This window comes from Montipora capricornis, chromosome 6, assembly GCF_036669925.1.
Source record: "Montipora capricornis isolate CH-2021 chromosome 6, ASM3666992v2, whole genome shotgun sequence".
Taxonomy (NCBI): Eukaryota; Metazoa; Cnidaria; class Anthozoa; order Scleractinia; family Acroporidae; genus Montipora; species Montipora capricornis.
In genome coordinates this window covers 55587874-55610373 of record NC_090888.1, presented here as the reverse complement: position 1 = coordinate 55610373, position 22500 = coordinate 55587874, and the positions used below count along the sequence as shown (strand labels likewise).

The window sequence follows — 22500 nt, the reverse complement described above, 5'->3', positions numbered from 1 at the left end:
CTAATGCATTAGTCATTTGTTTCCCCGACCCCTTGACCCCCGGGGATGGGTTGGGAAATTACATTTGAATGGCTGTAAAGTAGGTGTATTTCCACTGGGGACTAGAGCAGACAAACACACGTAATTCCCCCACCCCTCTGTTCCTAAAAGATTCTGAATCATCAAGGAAATGTTAGGGAGATTACCACAATATACAGTTCTTGCCATTTGTGTGTGCCACATGAACTATATAAGGAACGACGCCATATTGATTTTGCACGTGTGAAAATACTCATTACCATTGCTCTTCGTTTCTTTTCAGTCCCAGTCCTCCTAGGTAAGAATTCCCCGATATTTCCCATGTATGTCCCCAGAGGGGTAGGGCAGAAGAACGAAAATCTTGTAATTTCCCTACCCCCTAAAGGCGTAATTGTGGCGTAATCTCGCGGAATTTACCCTAGTAATTTCCCCATGTGTCCCCACTATCCCCGGGGGTCGGGGGGTGGGGGAAACAAATGACTAGTGCATTAGAGTGAGTTTGGATATACTTAAGTTGGACCATTCTAACAAATATTCTCAAAAAATTAAAATAGTGGCTTAAAAATGCAGGCACTCTTGTGGTTCTTCACTGTTACCACTGCGTTAAAAACAAGATAGTTGCTAGAATATGACCATGGAACAGAAGAGTGTTATCTTTCGCACTCACCTTTAACTGTACTTCCAAGAGCAATTAATGTCTTGTGATCACCAAGATCAGAGCTGGTTAGTACCACAGTTTTGGTGCCTCTTTCATGTAAAATAGTCATCGCCTTCACCACCAAAAAAGACTGTGTAAATATTGGTCTTTGAAGCTATGTACAACTCGTCCAAAATTCAAGAATAACTTGTGAAAACTTGACTTGTGAATACTGTAATGGCTAGTCTAAGACAACGGTTGTTTCGTCGCTGCCAAGCGACTCTTCAGAGACCTTTCTGATATTTGGCAAACTCGTTGAACATCTCGCTCAAAGTCCCGTTCGCAATCAGTTCAATACGAGCAATCTCGCCTTATATCGCATAGACTAATGATTCCCGACCGCTTAATATTCACGAGAACACAATCTCGTTCCCAGGGTCTCTCTGTTATAATTGTGAAAACTTGTGAATAACTTGTGAAAAGGTTTCACAAGTTATTCAAACGTTTCCACAGTCAATTATTACAAAATTCAAGAACTCAAGAAAAAGTAAAAGTATTACAATAGAAATTTCAACTCACCTTAAAAGCTTCACTTTCATTCGTTATCTTCATCCCACTTAAAAGTCTGTTTATTTTGTAAAAAATCATTTGGCCAACGTTAAAGGTCAGTCAGAACAAGTCAAACAAAAGAGGGATACGTTTTCTCGAACGTTGACCTTGTAGAACTCATAATTTCCTAGAGTTGACTATTGGAGTCTAACTTTAAGTGCTATGTATTTCTATCTAAAAACATGAAATTTCATATTTCCAGGCCCTGCTAACATCTGTCTGACCTTGTAGACTAACCCTGTAGACTCTGTAGACTAATTAACAATTAGACCCGTAGCCCTTGCGGGCTACGGGTCAATAGCCCATGAGACGATGCCGAATGGGCCCTGTGGCCCTTGAGGGCGAAGGGTCTAATTGTTTTAGTATCACCCAACTAGTCGGACAGAAAAGGCAATAATAAAGTTAGCAAATGCAAGTTAAAGAAATATTTATTTGGGAATAAAACGGAAGAAAGCGTCACACTTTTCGCTACTCGAGGACTCTTACTAATAGTCCTCTAGTAGCGTAGCCAATCAAAATGCAGCATTTGCATTAGTCCACTAGTTGGGTGATACTAAGACTCTGTAGACTACCTGTAGATTGTAGACTCTGTAGACTAACCCTGGTACAATCCGGAGAAAGTCGTGGGTTCAATTCCCCCCTTATCACAGTTTTCTCTGTCCTTGCGTGGGCCCATTTCTGTTACAGATGGTTTACACGGGAGTCTACAGCACTTCACTTTGTATTCCAAAAGTAAATTCTATTAAGGGTCAGTTGAACAAACAAGCAGGTGGGGTCGTTGGTTCAATGTCGCAATTTTTTCAATTTCCTTTGTTCTTCGAACAATGGAAAAGAATAAAAATCCTCCTTTTTTACCTTGTGTCTCTGTTTTCTAAAGTTACTTGATACCTTACAGAAAGAAATGGGCTCATATCAAATTAGTTTCCCCCTTGTTTTGGCAAAAGCAAATTCTTAATCCGACGTTTGCCGTAAACGAGCTGGTAAATCTCTCTGATGTCAACGTTAAGGAACGTCAATTCAACATATAACTTTCCACCGTAAATACATTTTTCAGAATTACTCCAAACGAACGCTTTTAAAGCGTTCATTCTTGTATGCCCACGTTGCCGTCAACGTATGTCCAGAAATGTAAATAAGCCTCTTAAAGAAATAGTAATTCAGTGCCGAGACTAGGAATGCGTTTGAATAACTTGAACTACTTGCAGAATAAGACATCACGTCGAATGTGATACTCGAGACGTGATGTCTTATTCTGCAAGTAGTTCAAGTTGTAAATAAGCCATTTCCGAGTTAATGTCTGCGTCCCCTTCAAAGCGAGTCTTAAGTGTGAAGTTTTTGTGATGGTGATTAGTTCTACTTTACAAATGAATGAAAGCTAATTTTCATAAGAAAAACTCCGCACTTAGACTCGCTTTGAAGAGGAGGCAGACATGAACACGGAAATGGCCTTTTGGATGCACCCAGATTTCAATAAGCGTCACGAAGTTTTCCCTGGATCGTCTTTCCAACTTCAACATCACATCGGAATGCAGACAATTGACGTAACAAAAGGGACCCCTGAACTTTGCTCGTTAAATAAACATAAACTACCGGTACTGAATTTACCCCAACCTCAAAACAATGCTAAAACTAACATTGTTGTTGAAAATAGGTTGCTTGTTGGATATTAAAATTGGGCATGCATCTAATTTCTCGCCTTTCTGAACATAAAACCTAAATTTGTAATTTCTTTAACACTTGTTTTGCACAGTACGGCAAAGAAATGTACTATAACATGGGCGTAGCCAGGATTTTTCAAAGGGGGGGTCACACTCTGTCAAACAGAGTGTACTCGCGTTTTCGCAACCTGAATATTGTAGGTTGTTTGAGAAAAAACGGCTTACAAAGGGGAAGTCACGGGCACCCCAGGAACCCCCCCCCCCCCTGCCCTGGCTACGCCCTTGACTATAATGCGTACCACAGGAGCAGCACGACTATTTTTCATCTTTTAACCACTAATGTACCTTTTATCACAGAGATATCTTATAAGGAAAGGTTAATATCTCTAGATCTTCTTCCCGTATGTTATTGGCATGAGCTCCTAGACGTAGTATTTTTTTTTTTTTTACAAGGCTACGCATAATCTGGTCCACCTTAGTCCTTCCGTTGCTCCCGTCGTGCGCGAAAGCGCTAGATTAGGGAGCTTAAGCATGCGCGTTGTTGAGACGCGGACGGCAACCGGAAGAGAGCATTGAGCGTGCCAGGACAGTGGTATCTCCCAGAATTTTATACTGATGATCTCTAATGAGGAAAAGATACTCAGCAATGTAAATGTGGTTGTGTAAAGACAAGTTAAAAGTGAAAACAGCTCACTTCCGGTTGCCGTTCGCGTAAGCTCCTTAATGACTCGAGCATCTGCGACAAGCTTTCCTATCTTTGTCTCCCGCAAGAGATGTAGAACTACAACATATCAGAAATCTTTTCTTTATCAGAACAACCACAATCTGGAACCTACTCACCGGCAGAGTGGACTTAGCTAATGCTACTCTTACTAGTTTCAAATCTTTTCCCTATGACTACTACTCTCGTGCTGTCAGAATGAACTACAATCTGGACAATCCTCGAGCTTTTAAAACCATCTGTTTGAAATGCAACTCCACAAGATTTCTAGACGTACCAATAATGTGCTGCATGTAAAGTGTTTTTGCTTTCCTTCTTTTACATTTATTTTATTCCTGGGCCCGAAGTAATTGGTTACTCAGCTATTGCGATGTCCCTGCCAAAGTTTATATATTGACTGTATATTTTGTTTTTGTTTTGCTTTGTTTGGTTTTTTTTTTGGTATCATAAAGGCAAAGCTAATAAAATAAAATAAACTAAAATAACTATTTTTGCATTGTAGTGTTTCTGATCCCGTAGACGTACTCAGTCGTTGCTTGAACTACTAATATAAACAGGAGCATTCAAGATATAAATCGAATAAACTGAAACTGCAAGTCGGTAAAGACTTCCCGCCATTCGCGCTTTTAAATGATATCTTGGGGAACTGATTGGTCGACAGAATTCGCACAACGTCTCTTCAGCCAATCAGAAGCAAAGGCATCTCAAATCCGCGCGCATGTCTTTTGACCGCATTTTAGAGAGGGCAGTTGATTATTCGGCCGCGTAAATGGATATCGATTTATTTCCGCTCAGTTTGAAGATCGGTACTGAGCCAACACGTATCTATGGTAGTATCAAAGCTTCTAAAAAAGCGTTGAAGATGAGAGAAATGATAACTTAACTCACTCTGCTTCAAACTGATTTGGTGTTATGATATCCGCCAGTGGAAGTATCCCATCTCTGTAGACTGGCATTAATTCTTCAGGAACATACTGAACATTACAAAGAGAAAACAAACTAAGCGATTGAAGTTTTGAACTGACGAATCACTCTGCACTATTCAGGTGCACAATACTAAGTTTGCCATAGAATATTTTTGTGTTAAGACTGCACATGACCATAGTTATGGTTTATGTTTTAGGATTTGTGTCACGGCGGTTTACAATTCTTTCTTTAAGATGAGATTGGACGTCCGCTAGTAAAACGGTATGTGCTTACACAGTAACCTCAGAAAAGCCTGAAAAAGCAGGCTTTAAGGGGATTAGACCCATGAACTCTGCGATACCGTTGAAATGCTCCACCAGTTGAGCCATCAAGCAAACTTTGTGAGTACAGAACTCAAGACTCACGTCACAAAATGGCAGAAGGCATTCCTTTTATGGAAGTAACCGGAAGAAAAAGCGAATAAAATGGCGGACGTTCAAATTGGAAAAACAACCAAGGATTTCGGGCAAATTCAAGGACTTTCTAGAAGAAAACAAAAACCTGTTTTCTCCATGAAAAGGAGGCTCCATTTCGACAATAACCAGACATAAAAAAAGGCCTCTAGCCTACACTTCTCCCTTAAGCCCGCAGAGGATGTGGAAATGAAGACGCTGTAGGTTTAGACATTTGTCTTTACCCTTGGAATTCTCTACCAAGTGAGGCTTTCTTTTCGTTACTGCATTAGTACCGCGATGATCTGAAATCTTCACGATTCTCTCCACAGTTATAATCTGTCTGTCTCTCATAAAATAGTCTCTTTGGTATGTTTTTAAACGACCAAGAAAAAAGAAAATCTATCTCTAGTTCAGTTGTTCGTTTAAACGTACTTAGCTACTCTTGTGCTATTCAACATGACTCTTTGAATGAAGTCACGGGGTCGAAAAACCACGTGACCTAAAACGGATCGGGCGCGATCAAAACCTAGCGACCTCGGATCCAGTCAACGTGAATAGGAGAAAATGAAGCAAAAAGGTTTGTGCTGATACATATATTTTGATCCGTTTTCGCCGAGAAAACGAACACTTTGGTAAACGCATTTAAGTGCCCCTGTGACCAAAAAATCAATCCATAATTTTCTTTGGATTTCAAAACTATGTTAACAAAACACTAAGTGACCCACGTTTTAAGCCTTGATTTCAAAAAGACACCTCTTTATTTTAACTGTAATTTTCCTATTTATTGGTCCACCATTACTAACATTATGTTCTTGAGAGAGCTGGATCGAGGAGAAAATGACGTCAAAGGCTCACTAGTTTAAGAATGCAATACGTGTGTACGCCGCAGAATTAATATGTAGCACGGGGGCTTTGGGCTTTCAGACTTTTAAACTCACGCTTTGCATATATAATAAGCTGCGTTCACACGCTGAAATTTTAAGCTAGTGAGCCTCTGACGTCACTTTTCCCTGGATCCAACCGTCTGAGGTCCAATCGGTCAGTTTTGAACGTGAGTAATGGCGGACCGTGAAATCCAAAACTTACACTCAAAGTAAACGGCCTTTGGATAAAAATCAAAGCTCAAAATTTTGCCAGTCAGGTGTTAAGCAAACACACTTTCAAAATCTGAAGGAAAAAAGGAAGTGGTTTTTTTGATCACAGGGGCACTTTAAGTCATTAAGGACTCGAGAAATGTATTCAGTGACCTCTGGGTGATTCCAACTTCATTTTTCCACATCATGTGATGGCTGAGTTGGAAAGGAAAGGAAAGGAACTTTATTTAAGTGTCTAGTTGTTCTAGCGCTGGAGCACTAATTGGAGACACTGTAAACTGAAATTAACAATTGACACAAATCAAGTCCTCTCCGATTGCCAATGTGCCAAGCTCAGTTTGACTTAAGTTACTAGAATTAAAAAAAAGTTCACTTACAAATTCCCCTGCATCTCCCATAACTGGATCGCAGACTAAAAACAAAAGGGCAAATAAATCAGTTGAGTTTCGAAAAACGACTTTCCCATCTTCAGTGGAAAACTATACCAGGTAACAGGCAAGGTGATGCACAAAACCGCTTTTAGACGACAATAGTGGGACACTTATGTTCAGAATTAGATGTATGCAGCTGCACACCTAACTCTACTATTCTACATAAAGTTCCCGCCCCATTAACTTTTGATATTTGCTACATGTCTCCAACGATATGCCAAGTGCTACGGTGATGATACTGCTTCATTAATAATTCATAGCAGCTAGAAGGCTAAATTGCGTATTTAAATACAAAATAAATAAATAAATAAGTAAAAATCAAAGTATATAAATATCATACAAAATTTAAGTAGTTATGGTGAAATTTGATAAAATTTAAAAATTTAGTTATGTACAAGCAAGACTGCGAGACATAAAATTGGCTAAATTGTATCAAAGTTAAGACTTGACGATATAATAAAAGTGTTCTTAGCCCGATTAGTTTTCACTTTAGGGACATCAAAGGTTCTTGTGTGTCTTAAAGTGTACCTGGTGGCTTTATGTAATGGTGGGTTAGCGATGCTTTCATGTAAGGGTAAACCCAGCTGTTTATCTTAACTTGGGGAGCAGTGTTTAGCAACATTTTCTTGACGTTAATTGTCTACATACCGAGACACCAGTGATATTGAGTTGGTGATAAAAGCAAGGGGACACTTATTTATTAATCTAATGACGTGTAGTTCCCAGAAGGCGTAAGGTTTGGGGTATTCTCGGCCCCAGAGTCCACTTTTCTTCTGGTCGAACACGGACTCTGCCCACAGCCAAAAATACGCGCAGTCGCGGTAATGGTATATTAGGGAGCTTACGAAACGACGACGCCTAGGGCAACGACGACGCTACAAAACAATAGGTTTAGTGAGCAAAAAAAATGGCTCTGCACGCTCTGCACGTGCGTTTTACCCTTTGGTACATTTCTTTTTCGTCATCTCCTAAATGACGACGTGAAATGACAAAATTCAAGGCTCTTTGGAGGACGTTAGAACATGACGATGAATTTTCAGTTCTCTCTCTACGCTTCCAACCCACACATGCCAGTTTAATTCCTCGACAGTTACTACACATTTTTAACGCGAAACGACATGAAATAGCTTCGTAGTGATATGAATGACGCGAAGATGTATTTTTAAATGAACTCCTCGTAGCCGTCCTCGTCCTCGTTTCGTAAGCTCCCTATTGTTGTAACCTTTGACGTCCGTTATTGTTTCAAATTTCTAAGAATGCGCAGAAAAGCCGAAGTCTGTGATTAGCGGATTTCTGCTTTGGCTGTGACGAGAGCCCGTGTTCTTGGCGCTGAACAAAAAAAACGCGGACTCTGGGGACGAGAATGGGTTTAAGGGTTCAATTTTTTTAAGTGCGCATGCTCAGAACTGTTACTCCCCACTGCACGACGCTACCGTTGAACTACAACCTTTCGACTTAAAGACAACTGCAGCTTACCTTGCGAGCAGTTGGTTTCTCCTACGCTTCCCGAGAGAGAAACCACTGCGAGAAACCGTTAGTTTCTTTGGGTGAGCCGCCGTCCAGCGCCAACGACGAGTAAATTAAATTTGAACCGGTAAAACGAGTTAGTAAACTTGTTTTGGCGCTTGCGCCTGCGTTCAGCTACGTAACTGCTGCGTTTGGGCGAGCCTGCTGTGTAGTGATTTCCCACGAAATAACACGAAGTGATGTCAAATACATCACTTGCCATCACGTGGGGTGTGACGTACTTCGCACATGCTCGATGGAAAATCAAACGGTTGCTCGCAGTGGTTTCTCTTTCGGGAAGCGTAGGAGAAACCAACTGCTCGCAGGGTAACTGCAGCTTCACCAAGACAATTCATCAACTGAGAACTTTAATAATAGAGTACACAGTATTTATCTTGATAATAACGCTCAAGGAGCAGAATATTAGACTTTTAACTGTACACACCAAATATAAGATTAGGGTTCGCTTCCCGTAGCTGGTGAATCACTTGAAGTAATTCCTCTAAGAATGATTTGGAACCAACGTAACCTGGAAAAGCGACGACAAACAACATGTTCATTAAGTTAATAATACAAAAAGTTCAACGCCATGCCGAAAATTTGTTTCATGAATTTATAGAAACTTCAAACATGTCAGTATTAATGAATTAACTCCCTCAGATACTTAAAGCACAGTAAACGTCTGACGTACTTAGATACATTTGCCACTCGAGTAAAATTGCATGGGTTAAAAAAAGAGGATTTGTCACAGAAAAAAAATGTCCCACTGGCCTTAAAATAATTGATGGCTTTGTTACGACTTGCGGAGTTTACAAGTGGTTTAATAAAGCAAACAATCAAAAGAAAATACGGCAATTAACACAGGGAATCGAGAAGTTAACCTCTTAAAAAATTAAGACCTATTACAAGTAACTATATAACTTTAGTATCACCCAACTAGTGGACTAATGCAAATCCTGCATTTTGATTGGCTACGCTACTAGATGAGTATTAGTAATAGATCGTTTTCAGGTGACGTCATCATTTTCTAAAATCCAAAACTAAAGAGCCACGAAAGTTTTTATCCTCATCAGGTATAAGAAGCGGTAAATTTGTATCCATTTGCAATTTTAAAGCTCAATAGCGTGCTTCGTTTGGAAACCAGAGCATTTTGAATTTCTGAGTTTTAGCGGTGCGTGACACGAGGCGACGATCGAGTTTATTGAGAAATATATATTTATCTCATGGTTTTGAGCCTTTTTAGAATTTAAAGCATTAGGAAAAGTGCTTAGATAAATAGCTGTCTGTTCAGTACAGATGATCACTCGCCTAGATAGCCAAAGTAAGTAACAGATGTTGACACTATTTTCCGGCCGCCATATTGGTGCACCACAGATGTGCACCAACATGGCGTTTTCATACTGGGCTCTGTAAATTTCTGCGAAACATTTCGACGAATATCTGAAGTTTGGGGAAACGCACAGGCCTAAAACTTGGAGAAGTGTCTTCTTCATTTATCTTCTACAACATCACGAATTCTTGACTTTTTCCACTGGATGGTTTTCGATTTATTTTTTTATTGCGTGACAGTGAAAACGATCTATAGTCCTCGAGTATCGAAAAGCGTGACGCTTTCTTTCGTTTCATTCCGGCCAAATAAATATTTCTTCAACTTGCATTCGCTAACTTTATTATTGCCTTTTCTGTCCAACTAGTTGGGTGATACTAAAACAATTAGACCCTTCGCCCTCAAGGGCCACGGGTCTAATTATCGAAAATACCATAATACTCTTTGCTTGTCCCTCCAAAAGTTTTTCAAGTACTTATATATAACATATTCCTTTGACATACTGTAACTCAAAACGCCATTTTGTTAATGGGAAATTCCAAAAGCATTTTAAAGATATTTAAAATTTACGCAATGAAATCACCCTTGGCCTCAAATTGCCTTCTTCTTTTTTTCAACATAAGCTGTTCGTTCTATACGTACTTGAAGCAATATCTGCAACAGTTTCATACCCTTGGGCTATTAATGTAACCTTAACAACGATGAACATCATTCAGAATGCCCTGTCTCACAAACTTATTTGAATTTTATGAACGCCAAAAAAAGCACAAGAATAGCACGCGAACAGAGAGCACATGCTTTACCGAGTCTTGCTGTAGTTATAAATTAGATATGTCGATCTCTAAGGAATTTACAATGAAGGAGAGTCTTGGAAAAAATGAAGGGGAGAATAGAACGTTTCTCGCAATATTTCTCTTTCTCTTTAATTATTCAAAGAGCTATTAGATGACGGAATTTTCAATTTGATCAAATGAATGCTTCGTTGGTCCGATACAGGCGTTCCGATAGTTCCTGTTTCACGACCACAACAATTTTGTTGCTGTGTTGACGACAACATTTAAGATTAACTTTTTCAAAAACAAAGCAAGTTTTGCAGAAATAATATTGAGCGTTGAAGAGGGGGCACTGTTTCCCTTTAAATGATGATTTCGCAGAAAAGTTATTCTATTGTAAATGATTTGAAGCCAAGAATGACTTCTGGCTGAGTGTACTTATAAGGACGATGTCGTTGGTCACTGACATTTCGACAACCTAAGAGGAAGTCATCTTCAGTGTTAGTGGAAGTGTGTTGTCAGTCGACCGTGTAAATAGTTCGGTCAGTCAGCTCACAGACCAAAAAAATTATAAAATCGTCTGAAAAACATTTTCTTTTGAATCAGTGGCTTACTTCCGCTCGGGTTGTCGAAAACTCCAACACAACAACAATCTTCCATAGGACTCGCTCACCCGCAAGATCAAATTTCCTTCAAAATTGTATCTGTAACCTTTAAATGGCAAAGGTAAAATAAGTCCATGTATTTTGTTTTTGTTTTTTTGGATAGAACTAAGCCTTATAACGCCGCCCAAAACCGCGTTCAAAAATTTCTTTTAACTGATGAATATTTCAACGGCCCGCTGTATGTTACTTCTGAGCCGATTGCAAGTACAACGCTAGTTAGCGGCGTGGTCATCCTCGTTAATTTTATTTTTCAATAAATACACATTCTGTTTACATTAAAAGTATGCTCTGTTGGTTTGATAAAAACACTACTAAAGTTGCTGTGTCATTACTGTTGTTGACAATAACTTTCAAAAACGATGTTAATGACGTTATAAACTCCTCAAAATCATTCAAACAAACCACGAGCCGTGGGCACAAGAGAGGCTTGACTACCAATGACAAGGCGAGAGATCTTGGGACAACTGAATTATAAATTTCTTTTTACCTTTGATCGTCAGTCAGCAATCTTGCGCTGAGGATTCTGACGTCAAAGAAGTTCACTTGAGCTACATTGCCTGACTAACAAAAGATTTGAAAACATGGTCGCTGGTGGCATTGGATTAGTTCCTAGCATTTATAGTTCTTCAATCGTGAAACAAGCCATACTGTTTTCCCTGATTGGCATGAGTTTTTTCGCTACTTGCATCGGCCGATGCATCTTCGACAAGGATTGTCAAGACGGAGAAGAAAAATGTTGCAGTCGCGTTTGCAAAAAGGGCGACAGTTGTCATCCCAGTCCATTAAAAGATGTCCTTCCGGCAATCATCATACCACCAGTTGTTTTCTTTATAGTGATGATCGTGGGTGGAATTGCTTGCTATAAATATCTTATCAAAAGAAGAGCCCGAATCTTAGAGGAGATATCGCGAACACAGACCAACTACAGCGGAACAGCATTTCCGCCTGCAGCACAGATTGGCCCACACTTCAAGCCACAGCACAACCAAGTATCCCTTGAGCCTCCCCCTAGCTACATTACAACACCAACAACAGAATTTGGTGGAAGTTACGGTATCCAAACAGCCTGGTATTCACGCAGCTAATGAAAAGATTATCATTACTTTCTTTCTTTAAACGGGATAGAAACATTCTTAATGTTTGCATATCTTCGGTGTCGATCATATAATTTCCACAGTAGAATTTACCGCGATATAGAACTAGTTTACCTAAATGGTGGAAATACTGCCGAAGGGAATTATGCTTGCGATAATTTAACGACGGTTCCTGCGTGGAAGTGTTTGAAGGGATATTTGGGATACATATCACGTAATTGTAATTGTAACGTTTGTTATTATTGGCTAGTTTCTGTAAATAGAAAATAAAACGGCTTATTTTAGTGGCCACATGTTCATTGTACGTATCCACATGTTATGGTCATTGTCACTTTTTGTGTTCTCTTCGTTTGTTTCCCGAAATCGGAGGTACACAAAATAATTTCTAATGCTGATCGCCTGGTTTCGCTTAAGGTGCTATTTAAGGCATTAGTATGTACGTTTTACAGCTTCCATATCGTCGTTGTAATCTGTTTCTTGAAAGGTATTTCGTGTTTTGTGGGGGTTTTAGCGGTCACACAACGGATATATCCCAACCCTTGTATTAAATGTGGCCATACTGGAATATTTCATTTATCATTGAAGAAAATGCTTCGTTTTTCTTGTCAGAGCACTATCGAAAGCGCCAACTAAAAACTTTGAGCAACCGCGTGGAAAAGGCTCTCAGGGAAGAAATATTTCGAACCTGGTTTGTTGGAAATAGGTTTATCCAGCTACTGTCAAAATTTCATTGCAATCAAGCAAAGCGCGTTTGAGTGGTAATCTTTACCTTGTTTTTCTCAAGGCAAAAATTAATTTTAGGAAAGGAGCGCCTCAAGAAAAGCCTTTTGTATCAGACGAACATACAGAGTTAGACAAACCAGTTGTAAATTTATTATTTATAAACAATAAACTCCACCTCGCGTGTAAATCCATTATTTATAAATAATGACTTTCGCGTCTGGGAACAAAGTCATTATTTATAAATAATGACTTTCGTGTCTGGGAACAAAGTCATTATTTATAAATAATGACTTTCAACCCTGGGAGCAAAGTCATTATTTATAAATAATGAATTTCAACCAATTTTTGTAAATGATAAAATTGGCTCTTGCCGCAGGTTAAATCATTGTTTATAATAATGCGCTCCACCTCGCGGAAACCATGTAACGTTGTTTCAAAGAGATTGACATTATGGTGGACCGAGATAGATTGTCTCGTGCTATATCAGAAGCCGTCTCTCACGCCGTCAGTGATACCTTGGAAAGTGCCTTGCCTCAGACAAGTAATCGGGTAAGTCACAACGTGGCTATCGGATTTTAATATTTGACCTCTGATTGCTGCGCTTTTATCATTCGATTCCCCGCTTTTGTAGGTTTCACCAAATGAAAATAGCTCTTGCTCTCAAGCAAACACCGTCATTTCTGCGGTGGCTAATGCTTCCAGCACAAATCTGCAGGTGGGAGTTAATCACTGCAAGTACCTTTAGAACAAAAGCAATACCACACTTTCATTGTTTGCTTCATCTAGTGGCCTCACTTGAAGCGTTGAATGTTTGGTATAAGTTTGTCACGCCATTGCGTGACAAGCTGCAGGAATTACTTAAAATACCGTTCGGTTAAATCGCACAAAACCGTAATTCTCGAGAAGCCTGCATTAATAACTTATAATATTAATGAACCTTAGATCGTTGGATACATTTTTCCTCATCAGGTAAGAACGCACCAGAAGAATTGGACTTGATAGTTGACAACACTGATGAAGAAGTACCGATGATGTAGAAGCGGTAGATGTTCTTTCTAATTTAGTGCTAGGGGGTGGGGTAGTGGATGAAAACCCGGACGTCGGGTGTTATTCTGGCTACACTGCGCAACGAGACGCATTCAGCTGTTTAAATACAGGGGCCTATAGGTCAACCTTTACTGGCGAACTATTGATCACTCACATGATGCTTATAAGAAGAAGAAGAAGAAGAAGAAGAAGAAGAAGAAGAAGAAGAAGAAGAAGAAGAAGTCGTTCTAGCGCTGGAGCACTAATTGGGGACACTGTAAATTCAAATTAACAAATCAACGCCAATCACCACAATACTACTACTACTACTACTACTACTACTACTACTACTACTACTACTACTAATAATAATAATAATAATAATAGTAATAGTAATAGTACTAACAATAATGAATGCGACACCACAGAAAACCGAAACCCAAAACCACTTCGGGAAAAAGGGAACGAATACCCCAACCTTCGGTGTTGACGCTAACTTTGGGGCCGAGTTACGACGAAAACTAAGAACGCTGGAAAATAAATATCCCCTAATAAAACATGGGTGCATAAAGGAGTGCAGACCTAGTCTAGTTTAAAAACCTTCAGACCGACTTTCTATGACTATCTTTAAATCTCCTCAAGTGGCCCCACCCCTTATGTCTGTAGGGTATTTTCACTCATGTGATTAGTAGCCATATTGGTTTCAGAATAAATAATTTGCAGTTGGATTCCCAGGGTTAGTGTGGGACACCAACAATATAGTTCCCGTTTTTTTCTTCAGGGACACCAACATGGCCGCTGTGAGGTCATGTGAAAAACAATACACTGCCACATAGTCAGAATTACCATGATTTCTTATGATTACACGGCTGAGCCGAACACGAGAATTTGGAAATTTGAAGGCAGTCTATAGTAAAGGCATTGTATGAAAAATCACGCGTCCAAGAACCACTTCCATTTTCACTAAGGTGAAACTGTCAATGACTTTTTAAATCCTGTATAACTTAGGTCCGAAGGGAGGCCAATGAAAAGAATTGACAAGGAGCAACTGGAGGCTTTCTTAAAACTCAAGATTGCTATGACCAATGTATTTCATGTTTCCAGACCCACCCTGTTCATGGATATTCGATATTTTAACATTGACAACCAGAGATGTTCCCCCTTAAGTGGTCCTGAGATACGCCAGGCTGTTGAAGTGATTGCAAGCAACCACCCGAATGTTGGAGAAGTAATGCTCATGGGTCATTGGGTTCAAGAGTCAGGGACGCTATTTACAATACCAACACAGCTGGCCCTTTATAACACCTTGATCTCGTTATTTAACACAAATGAAACGGCTTTACAAGGGAGGCGACCAACTAATGCCCGAAACAAACAAACTTCACCTGCAGCCTGTCACACAGTGGCGTGACAAACTTATACCAAACATTCAACGCTTCAAGTGAGGCCACTAGATGAAGCAAACAATGAAAGTGTGGTATTGCTTTTGTTCTAAAGGTACTTGAAGTGATTAACTCCCATCTGCAGATTTGTGCTGGAAGCATTAGCCACCGCAGAAACGACGGTGTTTCCTTGAGAGCGAGAGCTATTTTCATTCGGTGAAACCTACAAAAGCGGGGAATCGAATGATAAAAGCGCAGCAATCAGAGGTCAAATATTAAAATCCGATAGCCACGTTGTGACTTACCCGATTACTTGTCTGAGGCAAGGCACTTTCCAAGGCATCACTGACGGCGCGAGAGACTGCTTCTGATATAGCACGAGACAATCTATCTCGGTTTCGCCATAATTCAATCTCTTTGAAACAACGTTACATGGTTTCCGCGAGGTGGAGCGCATTATTATAAACAATGATTTTACATGTGGCAAGAGCCAATTTTATCATTTATCAAATAATGGTCGAAATTCATTATTTATAAATAATGACTTTGCTCCCAGGGTTGAAAGTCATTATTTATAAATAATGACTTTGTTCCCAGACGCGAAAGTTATTATTTATAAATAATGGATACACACGCGAGGTTAAGTTTATTCTTTATAAATAATAAATTTACAACTGGTTTGTATATGTAAATAAATATTTTTGAGACAGACTGATTTATATGTAATTGAAGTTGTGTAATTCATTATTTATATATAATTCATTTGGCGATCAAAATTATTTATAAATCAGGATGTGCCTAAAACAATTATTTATATGTTATGCGACAAGTTTTGCGTCTTATTTATAAATAAATTTTCTGGCAGTTTTAATTATTTCTAATAAGAAAAAATGTCACAAATTTTTTCTAAATATTTTTTTTGCAAACGGCGCCCCATACATAATTGGCCAATCAAAGGACGCCACTTTTTTCCGGTCAGAGCCGTCGATCTCTCAAAAGTTCTAGCTTTCCTCCAGCTTTATTGTGACTACTATTCTTCGGATTTTTGACGCATGTTTTTAGAGTGGATCGGCCTTCATGTATGCTAAACAGAAAAAGGACGCGCCCATGTGGCTCATGGAATATTTCATTTATTATTGAAGAAAATGCTTTGTTTTCCTTGTCAGAGCACTATCGAAAGCGCTAACTAAAAACTTTGAGCAACCACGTGGAACAGGTTCTCGGGGAAGAAATATTTCGAATTGTATAATTCTCCAAAACTGGTTTGTTGGAAATAGGTTTATCTAGTTACTGTCAAAATTTGATTGCAAACAAGTAAAGCGCCTTTGAGTGATAATCTTTAAATTGTTTTCTTCAAGGCAAGAATTAATTTTTAGGAAAAGAGCGCCTCAAGAAAAGCCTTTTGTATCAGACGAACAAACTCCGCGCCAACACCTTTCCCCATAATTGGCCAATCAAAGGACGCCAATTTTTTCCGGTCAGAGCCGTCGATCTCTCAAAAGTTCTAGCTTTCCTCCAGCTTCATTGTGACTATTATTCGTCGGATTTTGACGCATGTTTTCCGAGCGGATCGGCCTTCATGTATGCTAAACAGAAAAAGGACGCGCCCATCGATCTCATCAAACACAGCACCAGCAGAGAAAAAGTGGAAGCGGACCAACTCAAAAGCTATCGACAGAAGCACAATGTAGGATGTGCGTAAAAACCATCGCAAACAGATGGTGACGGTGATATCAGTATGCGGGCTGGTTATGTGAATCGTTTACGTAGTGCTTTCCTTGTCATGTTTTAAGAAGAAGCCCGTGTTCTTGGCGCTGAACAAAAGAAACGCGGACTCTGGGGACGAGAATGGGTTTAGGGGTTCAGTTTTTTTTAAGTGCGCATGCTTAGAACTCTTACTCCTCACTGCACGACGCTACCGCTGAACTACAACCTTTCGCCTTAAAGAAAACTGCAGCTTCACCAAGACAATTCATCAACTGAGAACGTAATAGTGTATACAGTATTAATCTTGATAATAACGCTCAAGGAGCAGAATATTAGATTTTTAACTGTACACACCAAATATAAGATTAGGGTTCGCTTCCCGTAGCTGGTGAATCACTTGAAGTAATTCCTCTAAGAATGATTTGGAACCAACGTAACCTGGAAAAGCGACGACAAACAACATGTTCATTAAGTTAATAATACAAAAAGTTCAACGCCATGCCGAAAATTTGTTTCATGAATTTATAGAAACTTCAAACATGTCAGTATTAATGAATTAACTCCCTCAGATACTTAAAGCACAGTAAACGTCTGACGTACTTAGATACATTTGCCACTCGAGTAAAATTGCATGGGTTAAAAAAGAGGATTTGTCACAGAAAAAAAATGTCCCACTGGACTTAAAATAATTGATGGCTTTGTTACGACTTGTGGAGTTTACAAGTGGTTTAATAAAGCAAACAATCGAAAGAAAATACGGCAATTAACAGAGGGAATCGAGAAGTTAACCTCTTAAAAAATTAAGACCTATTACAAGTAACTATATAACTTTAGTATCACCCAACTAGTGGACTAATGCAAATCCTGCATTTTGATTGGCTACGCTACTAGTTGACTATTAGTAATAGTCCTCGAGTATCGAAAAGCGTGACGCTTTCTTTCGTTTCATTCCGGCCAAATAAATATTTCTTCAACTTGCATTCGCTAATTTTATTATTGCCTTTTCTGTCCAACTAGTTGGTCTAATTGTTAAATATCGTTCCCAATTAGCCAGTATCAAAAATACCATAATACTCTTTGCTTGTCCCTCCAAAAGTCTGCGTTAAGTATTGTTTCCAGTTTCCCTTAGGACCATCGTAAGTCCCAAGAGAAAATATTAACAGTCTGGAGGGACAAACAAAGAGTATTATGGTATTTTTTATACTGGCTAATCTCAGCCTGTTGTTAGCCTTAGAAATACGAATGTAATGGAGAGAGTTGGTAATTTTCTTTAAAATAAATATACTGTGCAAAAGCTCACTGTTTTTGGCTTTGCTGGCCTTTTTACAATAACGCACGGCTCAGCGACCACGATGCATTGCTCTATGGCGAGCCTCGCTTTAAGGAGGAGTCAGTCACAGAACAAAGTGACAAACGATTATCGTCAAACATTTTGAAACTTGCGTCCTGTCTTGTGCTTAGGCCAGTGGTCATGAAGTGTTATTGGTAATCTCATTGGATTGAAAAAATGGCTTAGACCAATCGACCTGACATTTGTCAAGAAATTTAACCACCTTCAAAACATTAATCCTACATTTTCACCGTTTTAGCATAAAACATTTTTTTCAAGTACTTATATATAACATATTCCTTTGACATACTGTAACTCAAAACGCCATTTTGTTAATGGGAAATTCCAAAAGCATTTTAAAGATATTTAAAATTTACGCAATGAAATCACCCTTGGCCTCAAATTGCCTTCTTCTTTTTTTCAACATAAGCTGTTCGTTCTATACGTACTTGAAGCAATATCTGCAACAGTTTCATACCCTTGGGCTATTAATGTAACCTTAACAACGATGAACATCATTCAGAATGCCCTGTCTCACAAACTTATTTGAATTTTATGAACGCCAAAAAAAGCACAAGAATAGCACGCGAACACAGAGCACATGCTTTGCCGAGTCTTGCTGTAATTATAAATTAGTTATGTCGATCTCTAACGAATTTACAAAGAAGGAGAGTCTTGGAAAAAATGAAGGGGAGAATAGAACGCTTCTGGCAATATTTCTATTTCTCTTTAATTACTCGGCAAAGAGCTATTACATAACGGAATTTCAATTTGATCAAATGAATGCTTCGTTGGTCCGATACAGGCGTTGCGATAGTTGCTGCTTCACGACCACAACAATTTTGTTGCTGTGTTGACGACAACATTTAAGTAAGATTAACTTTTTCAGAAACAAAGCAAGTTTTGTATAAATGATATTGAGCGTTGAAGAGGGGGCACTGTTTCACTTTAAATGATGATTTCGAAGAAAAGTTATTCTATTGTACATGATTTGAAGCCAAGAATGGCTTCTAGGTGAGTGTACTTATGAGGACGATGTCGTTGGTCGCTGACATTTCGACAACCTAAGAGGAAGTCACCTTCAGTGTTACGTGGAAGTGTGTCGTCAGTCGACCGGTGTAAATAGTTCGGTCTGTCAGCTCACAGACCAAAGAAATTATAAAATCGTCTGAAAAACATTTTCTTTTGAATCAGTGGCTTACTTCCGCTCGGGTTGTCGAAAACTGAGTCCAACACAACAGCAATCTTCCATAGGACTCGCTCACCCGCAAGATAAAATTTCCTTCAGAATTGTATCTGTAACCTTTGAATGGCAAAGGTAAAATAAGTCCAAGTATTTTGTTGTTTTTTTTTTTGGCAAGAACAAGGCCTAAGAACGTCGCCCAAAACCGCGCTTAAAAAATTTCTTTTAACTGCTAAATATTTGGCCCGCTGTATGTTGCTTCTGACCCGACTTCAAGTACAACGCTAGTTAGTGGCGTGGTCACCCTCGTTAATTCTATTTTCCAATAGATACACATCGTGTTTACATTAAAAGAATGCTCTTTTGGTTTGATAAAAACACTACTAAAGTTGCTGTGTCATTACTGTTGTTGACAATAAGTTTTAGAAACGATGAAAATGACGTTATAAATTCCTCAAAATTATTCATATGAACCTCAAGGCGTGGGCGAAAGAAAGGCTTGACTACCTATGGCAAGGGGAGAGAACTGTTATAACTTTCTTTTTCAGCTTTGATCGTCAGTCAGCAATCTTGCGCCGAGGATTCTGACGTCAAAGAAGTTCACTTGAGCAACATTGCCTGACTAACTGAACATTTCGAAACATGGTCGCAGGTGGCATTGGTTTATTTCCTAGCATTTCTAGTTCTACAATGGTGAAACAAGCCATACTGTATTCCCTGATTGGCATAAGTTTTATCGCTACTTGCATCGGCCACTGTAACGTTACCTGTGAAAGCAATGAAAGATGCTGTGGACATGCATGTGTCCAGGGATTAAGTTGTGTCGGTGTACCTTGTCAGACAGATTCGGATTGCGACCGACTATTTACCCTCGAAAGTTGCTGTGATAACAAATGCTATGGCTCTCTCAGGTGTCCCATCCGAATTGGTCGGAGCTGTTCGTCGGATTCCGACTGCTTCACCGGAGACATATGTTGTATTTCCAAATGTTTTAATCGGAAGAGCTGTCTTGGAGTCGCCTGTAGTCGCAACTCGCAGTGCTCCAAAGGACAAACATGTTGTGGCACTTGCCAAGATCGCTCAGATTGCGTCGGGGAATCGTGCCTCTTCGACAAGGATTGTCAAAAAGGAGAGGAAAAATGTTGCAGTCGCGTTTGTAAAAAGGGTGACAGTTGTCACGCCAATTACCTTCCGGCAATCATCGTACCAACGATTGTTTTCGGTATAGCGACTATCGTGATTGGAATTTGTGGGTTTAAATATGTTCTCAGAAGAAGAGCCCAAATATTAGAGGAGATATCGCGAACACAGACCAACCGCAGCGGCACAGCTTTTCCGCCTGCAGCACAGATTGGCCCACACTTCAAGCCACAGCACAACCAAGTATCCCTTGAGCCTCCCCCTAGCTACATTACAACAAAAACTACAGAATTCGGTGGAAGTTATGGAACCGAAACAGCCTGGTATTCACGCAACTAATGAAAAGACTATCATTAATTTCTTTCTTTCAGTATGCGGGCTGGTTATGTGAATCGTTTACATACTATTTTCCTTTAATTGTCATGTTTTAAGAAGACTATGGGAAATGCCCTTGGTCTTATTTCTTTATCGCTACAAGTGTGTATGTTCTCGTTCATTGGTAGTGTAGTGAGAGAGCCTGATTTAGCACCTCTTGAATTCCCATGATTTTTCTTCAGATGCTACGATAATTTAGAGCGGTTTTCAGATGAGTGTCGTAAAACCAAAACCTAAGTAATTACTTTGGCCAATCAAAAAGGAAGGAGACAATCCAGTAAACCAAACAAAACTCGAAGTAATTACACGTAGCCGACACAAAGCGCAGGAAAATGTGCACGCGTGAGCCACGACTGGTTTTGGTTTCACTTCTGATTGGTTTTGAACCAATCACTGAGTGAAGTAAATGCAAAACCAAAGCAATTCGCTAATTACTTTCGACACTCAATTGAAAACCGCTCTAATTACACGTAGCCGACACAAAGCGCGGGAAAATGTGCACGCGCGAGCCATGATTGGTTTTGGTTTCACTTCTGATTGGTTTTAAAAAATGGCGCGAGAACTTTGAACCAATCACTGAGTGAAGTAATGCAAAACCAAAGCAATTCGCTAATTACTTTCGACAATTCTTTCGACACTCACTTGAAAACCGCTCTCTTCTCGTTCATTGGTAGTGTAGTGAGAGAGCCTGATTTAGCACCTCTTGGATTCCCATGATCTTTCTTCAGATGCTACGATAATTTATTCGCCGAGATGATCGTCAGAGGTGTCTGAAGGCCAGTTCTTTGTCTTCATTGTGCTAACCTTCCCTGCTTCGCATCACTCATATGCTTCTGTGATCCTTCCGCTGTGTTCTCTTTTTCCTACCTCGGATATTCACGTGGCTTGTGGGTCTTCATAGCCTGCAGAGCAGGCGAGATTTCTTCGAGCGAGCGCTAATATAATGGCGGTCGCAAGATTGTAACGCGAACTCTACCGGCCCAACAAGACGCCTGCACTGCATGCTAGGTTCTTCATTGCTTGATACTTTCTTAAAATACGATTTAATGCCACAAAAAGTGAAACATAATGCATTTATATAAAAATACTTCAAACGTTTGCCAGCGAAGACAATAACTTAATGTTTCCCCCGAAAAGCGCTCCGATAGTCTTAACATATGCTGCTAATCAAAAGAAACTTCTACTTCGGCCGAAAAAGTATTTTACCCATATCTCTGGAAATATTTGATATTTTTACATACTTTTTTTGCGATCGGCAGGTGTGACCTCAACCTGTACTTAAAATCCAAAAGTAATTTTCGGAAAATTTTCTCCCTTGGATGAAAGTGCCTCTTTATACTACCCTACTCATCTTTCCCTAGACAAATGCAAATATCAGCTGTAGACAAATCAAATTATTGCATTTTTTGGCTGTAATTTCAAGAACTTCAATTACCGTAACCCTACTTACTGTGCTTGCACCGTTTTCCCACAAGATGTATACATTTAATAATAGACCTTATTCATAAATGGCGGTCACATTTATAATTCTTTTGTCCACGTGCAAATTAGCCTACCAAGCCTCATTTTAGAGCAAGACATCTTTTCAATTCACTGTATGGTATCGAGGCTTGATAGGCTAATTTGCACTTCGACAAAAGAATTATAAATTGACCGCCATTTATGAATAAGGTCTATACCCACTCCAACTTATTTGTCTACTTACACTGACTTAAAAGCGGTCTGAACTGTAAAAATGAA

At 39.4% G+C, this 22500-nt stretch overlaps 2 protein-coding genes across 3 annotated transcripts in view; both read right to left on the bottom strand.

Moving 5' to 3' along the window:
- The window catches only part of LOC138052533 (pyridoxal kinase-like), a 38425-nt gene that overhangs the window by 1513 nt on the left and 14412 nt on the right, over positions 1–22500 (bottom strand). Inside the window, exons 4-9 of one of the 2 annotated variants that reach the window (XM_068899074.1) lie at positions 17087–17170; positions 8481–8564; positions 6476–6510; positions 4532–4617; positions 1235–1280; positions 686–788 (exon numbers count right to left, since the gene is read on the bottom strand). In XM_068899074.1, coding sequence (XP_068755175.1) covers positions 686–788; positions 1235–1280; positions 4532–4617; positions 6476–6510; positions 8481–8564; positions 17087–17170 — 438 coding nt within the window. The remainder of the gene's footprint in view (positions 1–685; positions 789–1234; positions 1281–4531; positions 4618–6475; positions 6511–8480; positions 8565–17086; positions 17171–22500) is intronic. The other variant, XM_068899075.1, reaches the window with a different exon arrangement.
- LOC138052536 (2Fe-2S ferredoxin-like) overlaps positions 22360–22500 on the bottom strand; it is a 103447-nt gene continuing 103306 nt past the window's right edge. The window contains exon 5 of the transcript XR_011133108.1: positions 22360–22438. The gene's annotated coding sequence lies outside the window, so the exon portion shown is untranslated. The remainder of the gene's footprint in view (positions 22439–22500) is intronic.